This window comes from Ranitomeya variabilis, chromosome 2, assembly GCF_051348905.1.
Source record: "Ranitomeya variabilis isolate aRanVar5 chromosome 2, aRanVar5.hap1, whole genome shotgun sequence".
NCBI classification, from domain to species: domain Eukaryota; kingdom Metazoa; phylum Chordata; class Amphibia; order Anura; family Dendrobatidae; genus Ranitomeya; species Ranitomeya variabilis.
In genome coordinates this window covers 716165901-716183647 of record NC_135233.1, presented here as the reverse complement: position 1 = coordinate 716183647, position 17747 = coordinate 716165901, and the positions used below count along the sequence as shown (strand labels likewise).

At 43.7% G+C, this 17747-nt stretch overlaps 1 protein-coding gene across 1 annotated transcript; it reads right to left on the bottom strand.

The window, feature by feature from the left end:
• Positions 1–384: 384 nt before the first annotated feature.
• Positions 385–6625, bottom strand: LOC143809854 (calcium homeostasis modulator protein 6-like). Its single transcript, XM_077292838.1, has 2 exons — positions 6021–6625; positions 385–3180 (listed from the first exon to the last, which is right to left on the bottom strand). Exons 1-2 carry the CDS (start codon positions 6576–6578, stop codon positions 2782–2784), a joined length of 957 nt encoding a protein of 318 aa, XP_077148953.1. The 5' UTR covers positions 6579–6625; the 3' UTR covers positions 385–2781.
• Between the last annotated feature and the right edge of the window lie 11122 nt (positions 6626–17747).

Sequence of the window (17747 nt, the reverse complement as noted above, 5' to 3'; positions counted from 1 at the left end):
TTTTGCAGATCAGTGTAGGTCCCAGCAGCAGGGCCGGCGTTTGGCACAGGCAGACCAGGCAGACGCCTGGGGCCCCCACCTACAAGGGGGCCCCCTGCATCTGCAACCCCTGTATGAAGTGCCCAGAGGGTTTTCAGCAGTGAATAATGCTGTGCATTGCTCTGTAGTCCCAGAACGTGTCTCCCAAACCCCCCTTGAGACCTCCTCAATGCAGTGATTTACTCACTGTGGTCCTGGAGCTCTGTGCTGATTGCTGTAGGATCAGGTTTCACAGTCACATACAGCAGGGATCAGCATGGGCTCTGACCACAGTCACTGAATCATTGCTTGCAATCTGACAGGGCGACCTGCTGTCACTACTGTCTGGATGACACAAGGCAGGAATATTGTCTGCTGAATCAGGGTATTTATTATATAGAAATAAATGAATTCCCACGTGAAATAATAAGTGTAAATCATACACATATATAGTACAGGTGTGCATATGAATCAGCGTTTTTAGTGCATTTTTTTTGCAGCCAAAGCCTGCTCTCTTGGCAGTAAAAATACTGCTTTCAAAGCACTCATTTTTTAGGATATGTGCAGAGGATCCGGAAATGGCAGCCCTTTGGATGCAGTGGACATGTGCTGCGTCCAAAGTGCTGCCATGTTTTGAACACAGGTGATTCTGCATGTGTTCATTGAACCGCGCGGAATCCCTGCTCCTATACATTGCATGGGAGAGATTTCTCTTGTGGAGACTTGCGTCTGCGCCAGATAAATTGACATGCTGCAGCCTGGACAGACGCACCCCATGTCCGTCTCTGCGGGTGAGGTGCGGGTGTCGGTGCGCGCATAGTAGAGATGGAATTTCTTGAAAACCGCTGCAGGTTGGACGCTGCACAAGTACACAGCAGCCGACCCGCAGCGTTTACTGATTGTGGACACATACCCTTAGAGCTTTTGCTGTTTGTTTTTTACAGTATGCATTTTGTCTACAGTACATATTTAATAAAGTTAGTGTTATTCACAAAAAACGCAGCGAAAAACAACGTTGCAACATTTGCAGCATTTTGTAAACTTTTTCATTGCTTTCTACAGGTGAAAAAAAATTGCTGAAAGAAGTGACATGCTGCAGATTTAAAAAACGCTGCCATTGTGAAATCCAGTGAGGGGAAAATAAAAGGGTGTGCAGGAGATTTCTGAAAATCTCAGTTTTTGCTTGTGCTGTAAAATGCTGTAAACGTCTTATTTGCAGAAGAAAAAGCTGCAAAAATTCTGCACATGAACATGGCGAAAAGCTGCTTTATAAAGTGTTATTTTTCTGACTGGATTTCAGAACTGTAGCGCTTTTTAAATCTGTAGCGTGTCACTTCTTTCAGTGTGTTTTCACTGAAAGCAAGTGTTTTTCACGTAGAAAGCAATGAAAGAATAAAAAAGCTGCACATATTGCAACGGCATTTTTCACTGCAATTTTTTAAGTGGTTTTGGTGAACTAAACTATTAGGTCTCGTGCACACGTTCAGTATTTACATCAGTATTTGTAATGCAGAATCAGCAGTGGAACGATGAGGCTATGTGCACACGTTGCGGAATCTGCCGTGGATTTTTCCACGCAGATTCCTAAAAATCTGCAGGTAAAACGCCCTGCGCTTTACCTGCAGATTTACGGCGGAATTGCCGTGTTTTTTGTGCGGTTTTCAACAGCGTTTTTACCCCTGCCGATTCCTATTATGGAGCAGGTGTAAAACGTTGTGGAATCTGCACAAAGAATTGACATGCTGCAGAAAATACAATGCAGCGTTTCTACGTGGTATTTTCCGCAGCATGTGTACTGCGGATTTTGTTTTCCATACGTTTACATGGTACTGTACAATGCATGGAAAACTGCTGCAGATCCACAGCAAAATCTGCAGCGTGTGCACATACCCTGAGAAACACATCACCACTTCTGTATTTCTCACCCTTCTGGGTTTGGCTTACACATACTGATGTGAAATACTGACCAAATACTGATCGTATGAAAGTGCTCTTAAACATACTGTAGACAAAGCAAACATCCTCACTCCAAAAAAAGCTGAAAAAAGTATGAAGAACACCACAAAACAAGCTGAAAAACAGGTGTTTTGAACGCAACGTTTTTACTGCTAATAGAAAAGGTTTTGGCTACTGAAAACTCTGAAACGCTATGTCTATCTGTGGTGTTACATAGGACTGCATGTGATATATACTAAATTATCTGTACTCAGAGAGTTATCACTGTATTATCTGTGGTGTTAAAAAAAAATTAAGAGGGGGTTGGGGGCAACTCTTTGTCTTGGGCCCACAATCTTTTCTGACCCTAGCAACGCCCCTGCGTACAGCTAATAGTGGCAGACCTGTTGGCCGATATAAGGCCCCTAAATATTGGGGCCACAGTGTGAGCACTGGCTCCGGGCCCCTCCACCAACTGTATCCGCATCCTGCTCATGTAATGTAACCTAAATGTTTGTGTGATTTTACAATGTTAGCATTTAGGGCCCCACTTTAAATTTTTGCCTAGGGCCCCACTCTAAAATCAGCCCTGCCCAGCAGTTGGACCTTTACCAACAGACATATTATTACCTATCCTTTGGATAGGTGGCGACTCGGCGAGTTGTTTTCACCAGACAACACCTTTGAAGTTCTCTATGCATAATGTGCCCTCACTTTTTGCACACCCGAGTCTTTCCCTGTTTCAGAATACAGTATATCATGGTAACCTGATAAATGCAAAAGGAAAGCTAGTGAAACAAGTATTGCAATAGCAGAAAGCTGCTCATATTAAAAAGCTGAGGTTGTAAAATTGACTTCAGCTGGAGGGAGAACGCTTCTCGTGGACGCTGTGTTGTAATCACCTTTTCGCTCAATAAATTTGTGCAGCGATGTATAATATGTTTTTTTCTTGTCCCATGTGTTTGCTGTAGAGATGCTGCTCCAATCTTTATTTTCAGGTGTTGAAAATGTTTCCTGTGTTTCCTGGTCGAAGAAACTTTTCACATTCCTTTCAGCGAGTTTTGCAGCATGCTGTTTGGAATCTTGATCGAAAAACTTCTGTTCATTTTCTATATAAGTCTTCCAAAACATCAGTTGAAGATGGCCGACTGGTGACTGACATCTGCTGATACAAGTGACGAATACTGCAATAAGCAGGACACTGGCTATAATGCACCAGCCAAGAACCTGCATAATCAGAAACAAATATGTTCAAGTACGATCGTGAGACCACTAGAAATCCAAATAACATAATACATATCTAAAACTTACAAGGCTTTTATAATTAAAAAAAAAAAAAAATCACAGTTTGTGCATTTGGGGAAGTAATATGCAAACACCAGCTCACCTATTCCAGGAGTGGATGAATCTGAAGTATGGAAATACACTGCTGCCACATGTGTACAAATGATAGAGAAAATATGTTGCATAACAATCCAGCTTTAGTGTAGTTTTCAGTAGTTAAGATCCATAGTTTATTGGTACAATTAAAGAATAAGTATACAGTACATGATAAAAAAAATTCCAATGCATCTCAAACATCACAACATTCTTAGTTTTGTAGCCTCTAGACAAAGACTAAGGCTATGTGAACATGATGCAGATTTTATTTACTGCGGATCCGCAGCGTTTTTTTCAGCGCAGAAACGATGCAGATCCGCAAAGTGATTTACAGTACAATGTAAATCAATAGGAAAAAAAAATGCTGTGCTAATGGTGCGGAAAATTCAGGGTCAAAAGAAGGACCATGTCACTTCTTTTGTGCGGATCTGCAGCGTTTCTGCACCCTTCCATTATAGAAATCCGCAGGGGTAAAAAACGCATGAAATCCGCACAAAACCCGCAACAAAAACGCACAAAATCCGCATAAAAAAAACGCATCAAATCTGCACTTTCTGCCAGGAGTTGCAGATTTTGTGCAGAAAATTCTGCACCCCAATCCGCAATGTGTACACATAGCCTAAGAACGTCTTACGTTTGAAATGCGCTTTCTTTTTTATCACGCACTCCATCCTTGGGTTTTAATTGTACACATCTGAAGGCCATATTTATTTATTTACTTTTTACAAAAGTGGCGCAGTCACTACTTACCATGATGTAGAAAAGTCAAGAGGTCCGGGGTCAGTACCAAGAGGGCATGTAATAGACAAAGGGAACAGTCAAAAGCGTAGTCAGATGACAGCCAAGGTCAGAGTATCATGAAGATAGAGGATCAAGACAAAAGGGACGGTCAAAAGGTAAATCCAAGGTTGCCAATGGAGATCAGGACATAACTCAAAGCACAGAGCAAACACACACATACCACTTGAGCAAAGCTACAAGGAAAAGGTCTGACAGTTGTCAGAGTGCTAAAAAGCCTTGAAATCACCCAGAATGGATGACACTTACAGGCGATCCCACAGACCTAGCCAGTTAGGATGGCTGATCTGTCAAAATTCACAATCACAATATTACCATTTCAGCCTCAGATTGGGCAGTAGAGCTTACACTCACAATTCTGACAGATCAGCCATCCCTCGATCACGCATGGCAGCAGAGCTGTCATTTACAGCGACACTAGGACACCGTAAGTGGTGGAATTGTGACAACAACCATATAGAAGACTGACTAAGTCCTGCATACCATACATTTTGGGAAGATAAGGGTGTACATATTTTCATTTTCAATTCTAAGAGTTTATATAGTCCTATCTGTACTATGCTGCATTCTTTCTAATCCCCAACTCAGATTTCCTAAAATGAATCATCACAGCCGGGATAGTACAACAATTAACCACCATATGACAAATGTGTTTTTTTTTATTTTGCTTAGTTAACTAGTTGAAGGCCAGGCACTTTTTTTTTGTACATGCAGTATTAATTTTTTAAACCGTTTTTCTTATTCGTGTATTAAAATTATTTTTGCATCTTTTATTCAATTTATCCTATTACTGTATACTCAATGCATGCTCAGTGCTGTGTATACAGCGATTGAGAAGGCAGAGACGGTAAAAAACGATCTCTGCCTTCTCTATGGGGAGAATAGAATGTCAATGCAGAGTAGAATGCGTATTTGGAAGTTATATCACATATGTATACATTGCAGAGTTCTTTATGCCCTTAAAATTTACACCAAAAATTAGCACTTTTCACTTTTTAGGACAGGTTTACAATGGGGCCTTGTCTTCAAGGACAGTATTAAGGTCAGTGTCAAAAACTGAAAAATAACTGAATCCAGACTAACCCCAGAATAGACAATGGAGTTCTTCGGCTTTCATTTGCCTCTGTTATGCAACTCATGCAGTTTTTTGTTTCTAAAATGGAAGAAATAGAATTTCCAAGTGCAGATGTGAACACAGCCTAAAACATCTTTACGCAACAGTTCTCTGAAGGAAAATTGCAGAATTCACCATCACCACTTGGTGGCGATATATAACTAAATATGTTTCCATATTGTAAAACTAATATAAATCATTTATAACAATGCCATAACGCCTTTCTTGCTTAGTTATTGGTTTTCTTTTAGGTATACATGTATAACAAAACAGATGGCTCTGACTGTCAATAAGCATGACATCGAACTTTCACGAGCCTTCTCATCCGTAATCTTTAGCATAAAGATGATAATATGATGAGCCCTAAAAGTGATGATATGGCCCCCACAGAGTCCTGATTCTCAATATCATCAAGTCATTCTGGGATTCCATGAAGAAACAAAAGAATTGCACTAGTCTAAATCCACAGAAGATCTGTGGTTAGTCCTCCGAGATGTTTGGAACAACCTCCCTGCTGAGTTCCTTGAAAAACTGTGTGTAAGTGTACCCAGAAGAATTTATGCTGTTTTGAAGGCAAAGGGTGGTCGCACAAAATATTGATTTGATTTTGATTTCTCTTGTTCATTCACTTTGCATTTTGTTAATTGAGAATAACAACTATTAACACTCCTATTTTTAAAAGCATTCTGATTTTGCAACATTTTTTGTACACCTGCCTAAAACTTTTACACAGTATTCAACACACATGACAAAATATATAAAGCTAAAAACTCACCTGTGACTCCGCACGAATGTTTCCCAGTATATGTTCCAACTCGACCTTGGACAGATTCAGTTTTACAGATGATGCACAGGGTATCAATAGCAATTCTTTAATACACACATCATTGCTGCCACAAAATCGGCCTTTAATGTAGTCCAAAGGAAGCCCCGAAACAATGCACTCATAAAAGTTGACCTTTAGAAGAGCTAGGGCAATCCAAGTCAATGGAGGCAATGCTGACAAAAATGTCACTTGTAAAAATATGTAGAAGCAGATGAGCCTTTTTCCACACCAATAACGTAATCCTCTCTCAAATGCCAGTGTGCTACAGCAACCGGTGACTTGTTTCCATAGTGGAATATTGAGCACGAAGCCAAGAAGAAACAAAAGCAATGCTGGTACAAGGAGGAAAACCAAACCATATGTATGGCTCCAACTGTTGCATGGACATTTGTAAACTATGGAAGAGAAAAGGTTTTCACCTACAGCTGCCACCAAGGACAAAGCACCGTAGCCAAGAAGTGTCTGGTATTTCACAGCTAGAGCGTACAGAGGTTTGAAATTCTCCATTATTTCTCACTTTTCACGATCCTTTCGTCTAAAATGACATTGTTAACTTCTAGTTTCAAATTCACTTCACTTTATTTGTAGAAGAGGAAGTAGAATGTAGTACAATAAAGGAACTAAAACTTGGTGTAGCTACCAAACGTTTCCGGCAAACTGATCTTCAACATACAAAACATTTCTCAAACAAAAGCTATACACATAAGAAATACTGAAAGTGAAAATTGCAAGAAGCAGCTGTCTGATGATGCCGGAAATCTTGTAACACCCATGTTACGTAGCAAAGGCATCATATCACAGCTTAGTATATTAAAGGGGTAACTCATCAATTATTTAAAAAAACTGCTGTCTATGTAACGGGCTATTTCCAAAAAATAATCTGCTGATCGCTGGGATCCCAGGCAATCAAGCTGACTGTTGCGATCCTAGGTAATCAAGCAATCTGGAATTCCCAAAAATAGGGATATGCAGCGCCACCTTCAATAGAGCAGAGGTACGCATGCTCAGTCTCCACTACATTTATTGCCTATAGCACCCAATGTGAAGATTCACAAGTCTGCAGTCTCATAGAGTGACTGCAGACTTGTAGCGTAAGGCCGGAGACACACTGGTGCGAGATGCAGCCGAGTCTCGCTGGTTAAAAGCAAGCTGTGGCACCTGCACTCCGGAGCAGAGCGGGCAGCAGCATAGCAATACATGGAGCTGCACGCTCCGCTCCTGAGTGCCGGTGCCACAGCTTGCTTTTAACCAGCGAGACTTGGCCGCATCTCGCAGCAGTGTGTCTCCGGCCTAAGACTGGACAACCCCTTTAATGTAATAATTAGTATCATTTTTCTAATATACTTTAATTAAAAATTCCCTAGTGACCGCAGCTGAGCCCTATGATAAGATCCGTTGGAGTATCCGAGCATGCTCTAAGGGGTCGCAAATTTAATGTATTCGGAATGGAAGTAGAAAAAAAAGAAGAGTTACAGTAGAGAGGGAGCCGTCGGACATTGTTACTTAAAATATTTTAGAAACGTGATTCAATGATTACATTAGATATAGTCTTTTAGGATGAACTTCAAATTTGGTTTCAGACCACCCCCGTTTACCCCTTAAACCCAAGGGCCATTTTCCGTTTTCATTTTTTCCTCTCCTTTTTCCGAGAGCCATATCTTTCTTATTTTTTCATCAATATAGCTGTATGAGGACTAGTTTTTTGCAGGGCGAGTTGTACTTTTGAATGGCACCATTGATTTTACCATATAGTGTACTGGAAAATGGGGGGAAAAATTCCAAGTGCAGCGAAATTGCAAAACAATGCAATTCCAAAGTTGTTTATTGGATGTTTTTATGTACCATGTGTACTATATGGTAAAACTGACCTGGCAATATGATTCTCCAGGTCAGTACGAGTGCGCAGATACCCAACATCTATAGATTATTTTTTATTTACCGTAAGTGGTGCAAAAAAATTCCAATATTTGTATACGTTTTTTTTTTGGACATTTGTCATCATTTTCAGAGACCCGTAACGTTTCCAGTTTTTGGGACTAGGGACTGGGTAATAACTTATTTTTTGTGTCTTGAGCTGGCTTTTTTTTATTATTTATTGATTGTTTTGATTGCCTATTAATGCATTTTATTGCTATGTTGCGGTGGCAAAAAAATGTGATTGTCTTTTCAATTTTTCTCGTTACGCTGTTTACTAATCTGATTAATTTACTTTATATTTTAATAGATCGGACATTTCTGAATGCAGAAATACCAAATATGTGTATTTTTTTATTATTTTATTTTCAATGGAGCAAAAGGGGGGTGATTTGAATGTTTGTGGAGTGTTTTTTTTTTCATATTTAAATTTTTTTATTTTTTTCCTCCTTTTTTTACTGTATATAATAGTCCCCTTAGCAAAATGACAATTTCCTATGAATGCCGGCCATGGTGTATTTTAATGACAGGCACTGGGGGTTATCAGCAGACCCTTGGCTGGCATGACAATCCATTGGCGCTCCCCGATCACGTAGCAGGGGTGCCGATGGGTGGGATATGTGCTGTCAGACATTGACAACAGTATTTAACCGGTTAACACTCGCTGGTGGAGCTTCGATCCACCCACGGCTGTTAAAGGCACATGACAGCTGATTAAATTAGCTGTCAAGTGCAGGTAAGGATCCGAGCTCAGTGCCAAAGCCAGCATCAAAGTCACTGATGCGACATATGATGTAAATATACATCATACGTTGTGAAGGCGTTAATCTGAAAGGCCCAACATCAATCTCCTACCCTGAAGCAATTGTCGCCCCTATAAAAGTTATTGTGCCAAGTATGTAGGGTATTTGCTATCCATCAGATAGGGGGAGGCTTCTCGATTGCTGGGACCCCACCAATCCCATTCCTAAGGTTGGTGCTGTGAAGAGTCCCATCCAAATGGAGTTGAGGTCGAGCACTCACCTCCGCAATTGAAAAAAATGTCTTTGTGTTTTGGTAAGTGGCCAATAAAACAAAAATGTTTATGCACTGCACTTTGTAAGAGGGCTCGCTCTCATGAGCATATACTGTAACCCAGCCGAATGCTGATGTTATTCTATGGAGCAGAGCAAAGCAGCGATTTTCTCATTTTGATTTGGTATGAGCAAACAATCGCACCATGCTGCTGTTGCATCCGATCATTGGATCACGAGCGCCCATACAAATCTATGGCCACATTCACACAGTATTTGGTCAGTATTTTACATCAATATTTGTAAGCCAGAATTATCAGTGGAACAATCAGCAGAAAAGAATAATCTTCATTTATCACACACTCATGGTTTTGGGTTACAAATATTGAGGTAAAATCCGGACCAAAGACAATATCAAGGCCATGTTCACACATTAAGTATCTGCACTGTTGTGAGTCTGTGTGCTAGAGGCGGTGCAGTCCAACCTTGAATTGGATACATGTGTTTGTAGATGTTAGTCTGTGTGTGTATGTAATAGTGTGTTGTGGTGTGAAGATACGTGTGGTTAGAACAGTTTTTGTTGGGGCATAGTTACTAAATCTGTAAGGACTGTCACATATCTGCATTATGGGATTCCATTTGTCTTCTGTGCTTTAGGAACAGACAATGGGAATTAATGCGCAAAATCAATCCTTTGTATAAGGCATTATTCACACGTCCATATTTAAAGGGACACGGTCACCTGAATTTGGAGGGAACAATCTTTAGCCATAGGGGCGGGGTTTTCGGGTGTTTGATTCACCCTTTCCTTACCCGCTGGCTGCATGCTGGCTGCAATATGGGATTGAAGTTCATTCTCTGTCCTCCGTAGTACATGCCTGCACAAGGCAATCTTGCCTTGTGCAGGCGTGTACTATGGAGGACAGAGAATGAACTTCAATCCCATATTGCAGCCAGCATGCAGCCAGCGGGTAAGGAAAGGGTGAATCAAACACCCAAAAACCCCTCCCCTATGGCTAAAGATTGTTCCCTCCAAATTCAGGTGACAGTGTCCCTTTAAACACATAAATGAAAAAATGGTTCCAGTGTCGTTAGTGTTTTAGATAAATGCCATCAGTATATGACAGTGCAGCACCCCAGAGTCCTGGTCGTTGCAGTATTGTGGCTCTGCCACAAGGGGGAGTGATGGTACGTCTGATGGCACTAAAGGAGTTCACCTGACCAGGTATCACAGTCACACACTACACTTCACACTCCGGCCACCAGGGGGAGCAAAAGGTTCTATGTATTAGGCCAATCCTCACACTCTGGTAAAACTGGGAGTCGGATAGGAAGTTGGAGAGAAGCTGACTGGGTTTTGCCCAGGTAACATCTAGTGAGAGAGAGAGTTGCTTGGGATGACTCAGGGAGGTTCCTGTCAGGGGTGGGATCCTGGCAGTGGCCTAGCACGAGACAGATCGTTACAGAGCCGTGCCTGCACCTCATTGCGGCGGCATCCTAAGGAAGCACACGAAGCGCAGTATATTGTGGAGAAGTGAGAAACGAGATCACAGCACAAAGGAGATAGAACCAGGAGGAGTCATGCCCCAAGATCGGCAACATCCTTCTGAGGCGTGTAGCCGGTGGCCGGAACACCGAGGGAGTAATAGGCTCTACGCATTACTTTGAACTACAGCAGGGCAGTTAACTCTAGGTTGGCTGTCTCACCTTTACACCTAATGAAGACAACGGAGGCAATTGTGGGAGAGGGGCATCTCTAGGGTCCCTATAAAATAACTCCAGGCCTACCCCGTCACACGGGTGCATCCTATCCAAACCATCTGGGGGACGGAGAGAAAGAACAGAAACATACACGACAGTTGTGAGGACTATCCCGTGGTGCTCAGCAGGGAGGTACTACAACACACAGGCGCTAGTAGAAAGGCTACTGATTTCCACCTGCAAAGGGAACTCTGGATGTGCCTTCGGACCGGCCGGTCTCAGTTAGCCCTGTTAGCAGTGCTCTGGATTGTGGATGCCGAAGCCTTCAGTAAAAAGGTAAAGAGACTGCAACCCTGTGTCCTCGTCATTTACTGCGACCTACACCATTACCATCTACTCATCAAGGGAAGCCCTGGGGACATACTTCACCTGTGGGAAGTTACACCATCTAGCTGCCATTCCATCACCCCAGCGGACCCCTAGCAGCGTCGGTCACCCTGACCGAATACCACAGGTGTCGTCACGAACACTTGACAAACTCTCACCTACACCTTTATTTGGGCACCCCTTAGTAGGGTTGAGCGACTTTCATTTTTTTAAGATCGAGTAGGGTTTTGGGAAACCCGATTTTGTCCAGAGTCGAGTCGAGTGCAGTCGGCCGATTATCGCTAAAAGTCGGGGATCGACCGAAACACGAAACCCAATGCAAGTCAATGGGGAAGCATAGTCGGCAGTGAGTGGAGGCCAGGAAAACACCTACAGTGCCCATTTTAATGCCAAAAACATCCATTCTTGTTTCTGAAGCTTGCCAATCTTAATTAACTGTATAATAATAGTTGGGCATAGGGAATTGGGGGAAAGTTGTGGGGGGAGTAGGGCTGGCTCAAGTTTTTCGTGGGCCCAGGAAATGCGGACTACGTCACGGCGGTGTTGCAGGGAAAGGTAAGTATTTAAAAGTTGCAAGTGCTGTGATCCTGAGCAAGCAGGGGGGGGGCCCACTCGTTCGCATTGCCACTGGCACAGGGCCCCTCAAAGTACGGCGGTGTGTTTGCATGGCGGGGGCGCCTCCCACCAGCAGCGACACTTTTGCGTACTCTGAGGGGCCCTGTGCCAGTGACGTCGCCAACGAGTATGCCCCCCCACCTGATGAAGGAACCTGCACTTTCATCTGCACCTTCCTCTTTGTCCCTGTGTAAGGTGGTATAACATGCGGGAAGGGGAACCTTACTTTCAGCAGGGACAGATTCTGGCTGTGTAGAGTACAAGGGGAATGTAGTGGTCTAGGTCAATGTACCAGCAGACTCATTTAGCAGTGGCTGGGCAATGGGCAGGATGAGGAGGAAACAGATATAGGGCCAAAGAATAAAGTAGGCTACATGCAGTTCAAAATTGGTAACAGGACTAAACAGGCGGCATTGCTTTGTTCAGTGGAGTAGCAAACCCAAGAGCAGCAGACACTGTTTCAAGGGCCTAACCACACTAGTAGGCCAAATGCAGTTTAATATCTGATAGTATAGGGCGAAAGCCAGAATGTGGAAGCTCAGCTTTGTTCAGTTGAGGACAACACCAGGGAGGGGCAGACACCTTTAGTAGGCCGGAAAAGCCTATTGCATTTTTTAAAATGGTAATTTGGAGCAGAAGGTTGAAGCTCAGCTTTATTTAGTTGAGGGCAACACCAGGCAGGGGCACACAGACAGACACCTTTAGTAGGCCGGAAAAGCCTATTGCATTTTTCAAAATGGTAATTTGGAGCAGAAGGTTGAAGCTCAGCTTTATTTAGTTGAGGGCAACACCAGGGAGGGGCAGAAGCCGTTAGTAGGCCCTAACCACCATTTTTTTTTTAAAATCACTTAATGAGAGCCGGAAGGTTGAAGCTCAGCTTTATTTAGTTGAGGACAACACCAGGGAGGGGCAGAAGCCGTTAGTAGGCCCTAACCACCATTTTTTTTTTTTAAAACCACTTAATGAGAGCCGGAAGGTTGAAGCTCAGCTTTATTTAGTTGAGGACAACACCAGGGAGGGGCAGAAGCCGTTAGTAGGCCCTAACCACCATTTTTTTTTTTAAAACCACATAATGAGAGCCGGAAGGTTGAAGCTCAGCTTTATTTAGTTGAGGACAACACCAGGGAGGGGCAGAAGCCGTTAGTAGGCCCTAACCACCATTTTTTTTTTTAAAACCACATAATGAGAGCCGGAAGGTTGAAGCTCAGCTTTATTTAGTTGAGGACAACACCAGGGAGGGGCACACAGACAGACACCTTTTGTAGGCCTGAAAAGCCTATTGCATTTTTCAAAATGGTAATTTGGAGCAGAAGGTTGAAGCTCAGCTTTATTTAGTTGAGGGCAACACCAGGGAGGGGCAGAAGCCGTTAGTAGGCCCTAACCACCATTTTTTTTTTTAAAACCACATAATGAGAGCCGGAAGGTTGAAGCTCAGCTTTATTTAGTTGAGGACAACACCAGGGAGGGGCAGAAGCCGTTAGTAGGCCCTAACCACCATTTTTTTTTTTAAAACCACATAATGAGAGCCGGAAGGTTGAAGCTCAGCTTTATTTAGTTGAGGACAACACCAGGGAGGGGCAGAAGCCGTTAGTAGGCCCTAACCACCATTTTTTTTTTTAAAACCACATAATGAGAGCCGGAAGGTTGAAGCTCAGCTTTATTTAGTTGAGGACAACACCAGGGAGGGGCACACAGACAGACACCTTTAGTAGGCCTGAAAAGCCTATTGCATTTTTCAAAATGGTAATTTGGAGCAGAAGGTTGAAGCTCAGCTTTATTTAGTTGAGGGCAACACCAGGGAGGGGCAGAAGCCGTTAGTAGGCCCTAACCACCATTTTTTTTTTTTAAAACCACTTAATGAGAGCCGGAAGGTTGAAGCTCAGCTTTATTTAGTTGAGGACAACACCAGGCAGGGGCACACAGACAGACACCTTTAGTAGGCCTGAAAAGCCTATTGCATTTTTCAAAATGGTAATTTGGAGCAGAAGGTTGAAGCTCAGCTTTATTTAGTTGAGGGCAACACCAGGGAGGGGCAGAAGCCGTTAGTAGGCCCTAACCACCATTTTTTTTTTTAAAACCACATAATGAGAGCCGGAAGGTTGAAGCTCAGCTTTATTTAGTTGAGGACAACACCAGGGAGGGGCAGAAGCCGTTAGTAGGCCCTAACCACCATTTTTTTTTTTAAAACCACATAATGAGAGCCGGAAGGTTGAAGCTCAGCTTTATTTAGTTGAGGACAACACCAGGGAGGGGCACACAGACAGACACCTTTTGTAGGCCTGAAAAGCCTATTGCATTTTTCAAAATGGTAATTTGGAGCAGAAGGTTGAAGCTCAGCTTTATTTAGTTGAGGGCAACACCAGGGAGGGGCAGAAGCCGTTAGTAGGCCCTAACCACCATTTTTTTTTTTAAAACCACATAATGAGAGCCGGAAGGTTGAAGCTCAGCTTTATTTAGTTGAGGACAACACCAGGGAGGGGCAGAAGCCGTTAGTAGGCCCTAACCACCATTTTTTTTTTTAAAACCACATAATGAGAGCCGGAAGGTTGAAGCTCAGCTTTATTTAGTTGAGGACAACACCAGGGAGGGGCACACAGACAGACACCTTTAGTAGGCCTGAAAAGCCTATTGCATTTTTCAAAATGGTAATTTGGAGCAGAAGGTTGAAGCTCAGCTTTATTTAGTTGAGGGCAACACCAGGGAGGGGCAGAAGCCGTTAGTAGGCCCTAACCACCATTTTTTTTTTTTAAAACCACTTAATGAGAGCCGGAAGGTTGAAGCTCAGCTTTATTTAGTTGAGGACAACACCAGGCAGGGGCACACAGACAGACACCTTTAGTAGGCCTGAAAAGCCTATTGCATTTTTCAAAATGGTAATTTGGAGCAGAAGGTTGAAGCTCAGCTTTATTTAGTTGAGGGCAACACCAGGGAGGGGCAGAAGCCGTTAGTAGGCCCTAACCACCATTTTTTTTTTTTAAAACCACTTAATGAGAGCCGGAAGGTTGAAGCTCAGCTTTATTTAGTTGAGGACAACACCAGGCAGGGGCACACAGACAGACACCTTTAGTAGGCCTGAAAAGCCTATTGCATTTTTCAAAATGGTAATTTGGAGCAGAAGGTTGAAGCTCAGCTTTATTTAGTTGAGGGCAACACCAGGGAGGGGCAGAAGCCGTTAGTAGGCCCTAACCACCATTTTTTTTTTTAAAACCACATAATGAGAGCCGGAAGGTTGAAGCTCAGCTTTATTTAGTTGAGGACAACACCAGGCAGGGGCACACAGACAGACACCTTTAGTAGGCCTGAAAAGCCTATTGCATTTTTCAAAATGGTAATTTGGAGCAGAAGGTTGAAGCTCAGCTTTATTTAGTTGAGGGCAACACCAGGGAGGGGCAGAAGCCGTTAGTAGGCCCTAACCACCATTTTTTTTTTTAAAACCACATAATGAGAGCCGGAAGGTTGAAGCTCAGCTTTATTTAGTTGAGGACAACACCAGGGAGGGGCAGAAGCCGTTAGTAGGCCCTAACCACCATTTTTTTTTTTAAAACCACATAATGAGAGCCGGAAGGTTGAAGCTCAGCTTTATTTAGTTGAGGACAACACCAGGGAGGGGCACACAGACAGACACCTTTAGTAGGCCGGAAAAGCCTATTGCATTTTTCAAAATGGTAATTTGGAGCAGAAGGTTGAAGCTCAGCTTTATTTAGTTGAGGGCAACACCAGGGAGGGGCAGAAGCCGTTAGTAGGCCCTAACCACCATTTTTTTTTTTAAAACCACATAATGAGAGCCGGAAGGTTGAAGCTCAGCTTTATTTAGTTGAGGACAACACCAGGCAGGGGCACACAGACAGACACCTTTAGTAGGCCTGAAAAGCCTATTGCATTTTTCAAAATGGTAATTTGGAGCAGAAGGTTGAAGCTCAGCTTTATTTAGTTGAGGGCAACACCAGGGAGGGGCAGAAGCCGTTAGTAGGCCCTAACCAAAGTTGAAGGCCAAATGCAGTTTAATTTCTGATACTATAGGCCGAAAGCCAGAAGGTGGAAGTTCCGATTTAGACAGTGGAGGACAATTTGAATTAGGGACTGCAGACAGACTTAGTAGGCTGTCCCCTGTGGACCATGCATCCACCACATTAACCCATTGCGCCGTAATGGACACGTAATCTTCCGTGGCCATGCCTACAGGTCCATGCGTCTGTTGTCAGGTGCACCTTTGTACTCACAGATTGCCAGAGTGCATGGACAATGCGGTCTTCTACATGCTGGTGGAGGGTTGGGATGGCTTTTCTCGCAAAAGAAGTGTCGACTGGTTAGCTTGTAGCGTGGTACAGCGTAGTCCATCATGGCCTTATTAATAGTAAATAAAATATATAACTAGGCTCTATGAACTTTTAAATAGGTTCCAGGGGTACACGGGCAGCATTGGTGTGGTCAGTGGAGGAGTATTGCAAGTAGGGGCTGCAGACAGGCTATCAAAGGCCTAAAATAACAAACAGTAGGCAGTCATGGCAGTTTTACATCGGTTACATGGATACACAGGCAGGCACTCCAGGCAGCATTGTGGTCAGTGGAGGAGTATTGCAAGTAGGGGCCGCAGACAGGCTATCAAAGGCCTAAAATAACAAACAATAGGCTCATGGCAGTTTTACAGCGGTTACATGGATACACGGGCAGGCAGCTTGGTGGTCAGTGGAGGAGTATTTAAAGTAGGGACCGCAGACAGGCTATCAAAGGCCTAAAATAACAAACAATAGGCTCATGGCAGTTTCACAGCGGTTACATGGATACACGGGCAGGCAGCTTGGTGGTGGTGAGTGGAGGAGTATTTAAAGTAGGGACCGCAGACAGGCTTCAAAGGCCTAACATAAGAAAATGGGCTGGCTGTAGGCACTTTATAATTGGTTCCAGGGGTACACGGGCAGCAGTGGTCTGGTCAGTGGAGGAGTATTTAAAGTAGGGACCGCAGACAGGCTTCAAAGGCCTAACATAAGAAAATGGGCTGGCTGTAGGCACTTTATTATTGGTTCCAGGGGTACACGGGCAGCAGTGGTCTGGTCAGTGGAGGAGTATTTAAAGTAGGGACCGCAGACAGGCTATCAAAGGCCTAACATAACAAACAATAGGCTCATGGCAGTTTCACAGCGGTTACATGGATACACGGGCAGGCAGCTTGGTGGTCAGTGGAGGAGTATTTAAAGTAGGGACCGCAGACAGGCTATCAAAGGCCTAAAATAACAAACAATAGGCTCATGGCAGTTTTACAGCGGTTACATGGATACACGGGCAGGCAGCTTGGTGGTCAGTGGAGGAGTATTGCAAGTAGGGGCCGCAGACAGGCTATCAAAGGCCTAAAATAACAAACAATAGGCTCATGGCAGTTTTACAGCGGTTACATGGATACACGGGCAGGCAGCTTGGTGGTCAGTGGAGGAGTATTTAAAGTAGGGACCGCAGACAGGCTATCAAAGGCCTAAAATAACAAACAATAGGCTCATGGCAGTTTTACAGCGGTTACATGGATACACGGGCAGGCAGCTTGGTGGTCAGTGGAGGAGTATTTAAAGTAGGGACCGCAGACAGGCTTCAAAGGCCTAACATAAGAAAATGGGCTGGCTGTAGGCACTTTATAATTGGTTCCAGGGGTACACGGGCAGCAGTGGTCTGGTCAGTGGAGGAGTATTTAAAGTAGGGACCGCAGACAGGCTATCAAAGGCCTAACATAACAAACAATAGGCTCATGGCAGTTTCACAGCGGTTACATGGATACACGGGCAGGCAGCTTGGTGGTGGTGAGTGGAGGAGTATTTAAAGTAGGGACCGCAGACAGGCTTCAAAGGCCTAACATAAGAAAATGGGCTGGCTGTAGGCACTTTATAATTGGTTCCAGGGGTACACGGGCAGCAGTGGTCTGGTCAGTGGAGGAGTATTTAAAGTAGGGACCGCAGACAGGCTTCAAAGGCCTAACATAAGAAAATGGGCTGGCTGTAGGCACTTTATAATTGGTTCCAGGGGTACACGGGCAGCAGTGGTCTGGTCAGTGGAGGAGTAT

What these genes read in the sequence shown, in the direction of transcription:
- LOC143809854 (XM_077292838.1), bottom strand. Translation starts at nt 6,578, where the DNA reads ATGGAGAATTTCAAACCTCTGTACGCTCTAGCTGTGAAATACCAGACA. An exon ending in ACATTCGTGCGGAGTCACAG is followed by an intron (nt 3,181 to 6,020) that starts GTGAGTTTTTAG and finishes CTGATTATGCAG; the next exon opens with GTTCTTGGCTGGTGCATTAT.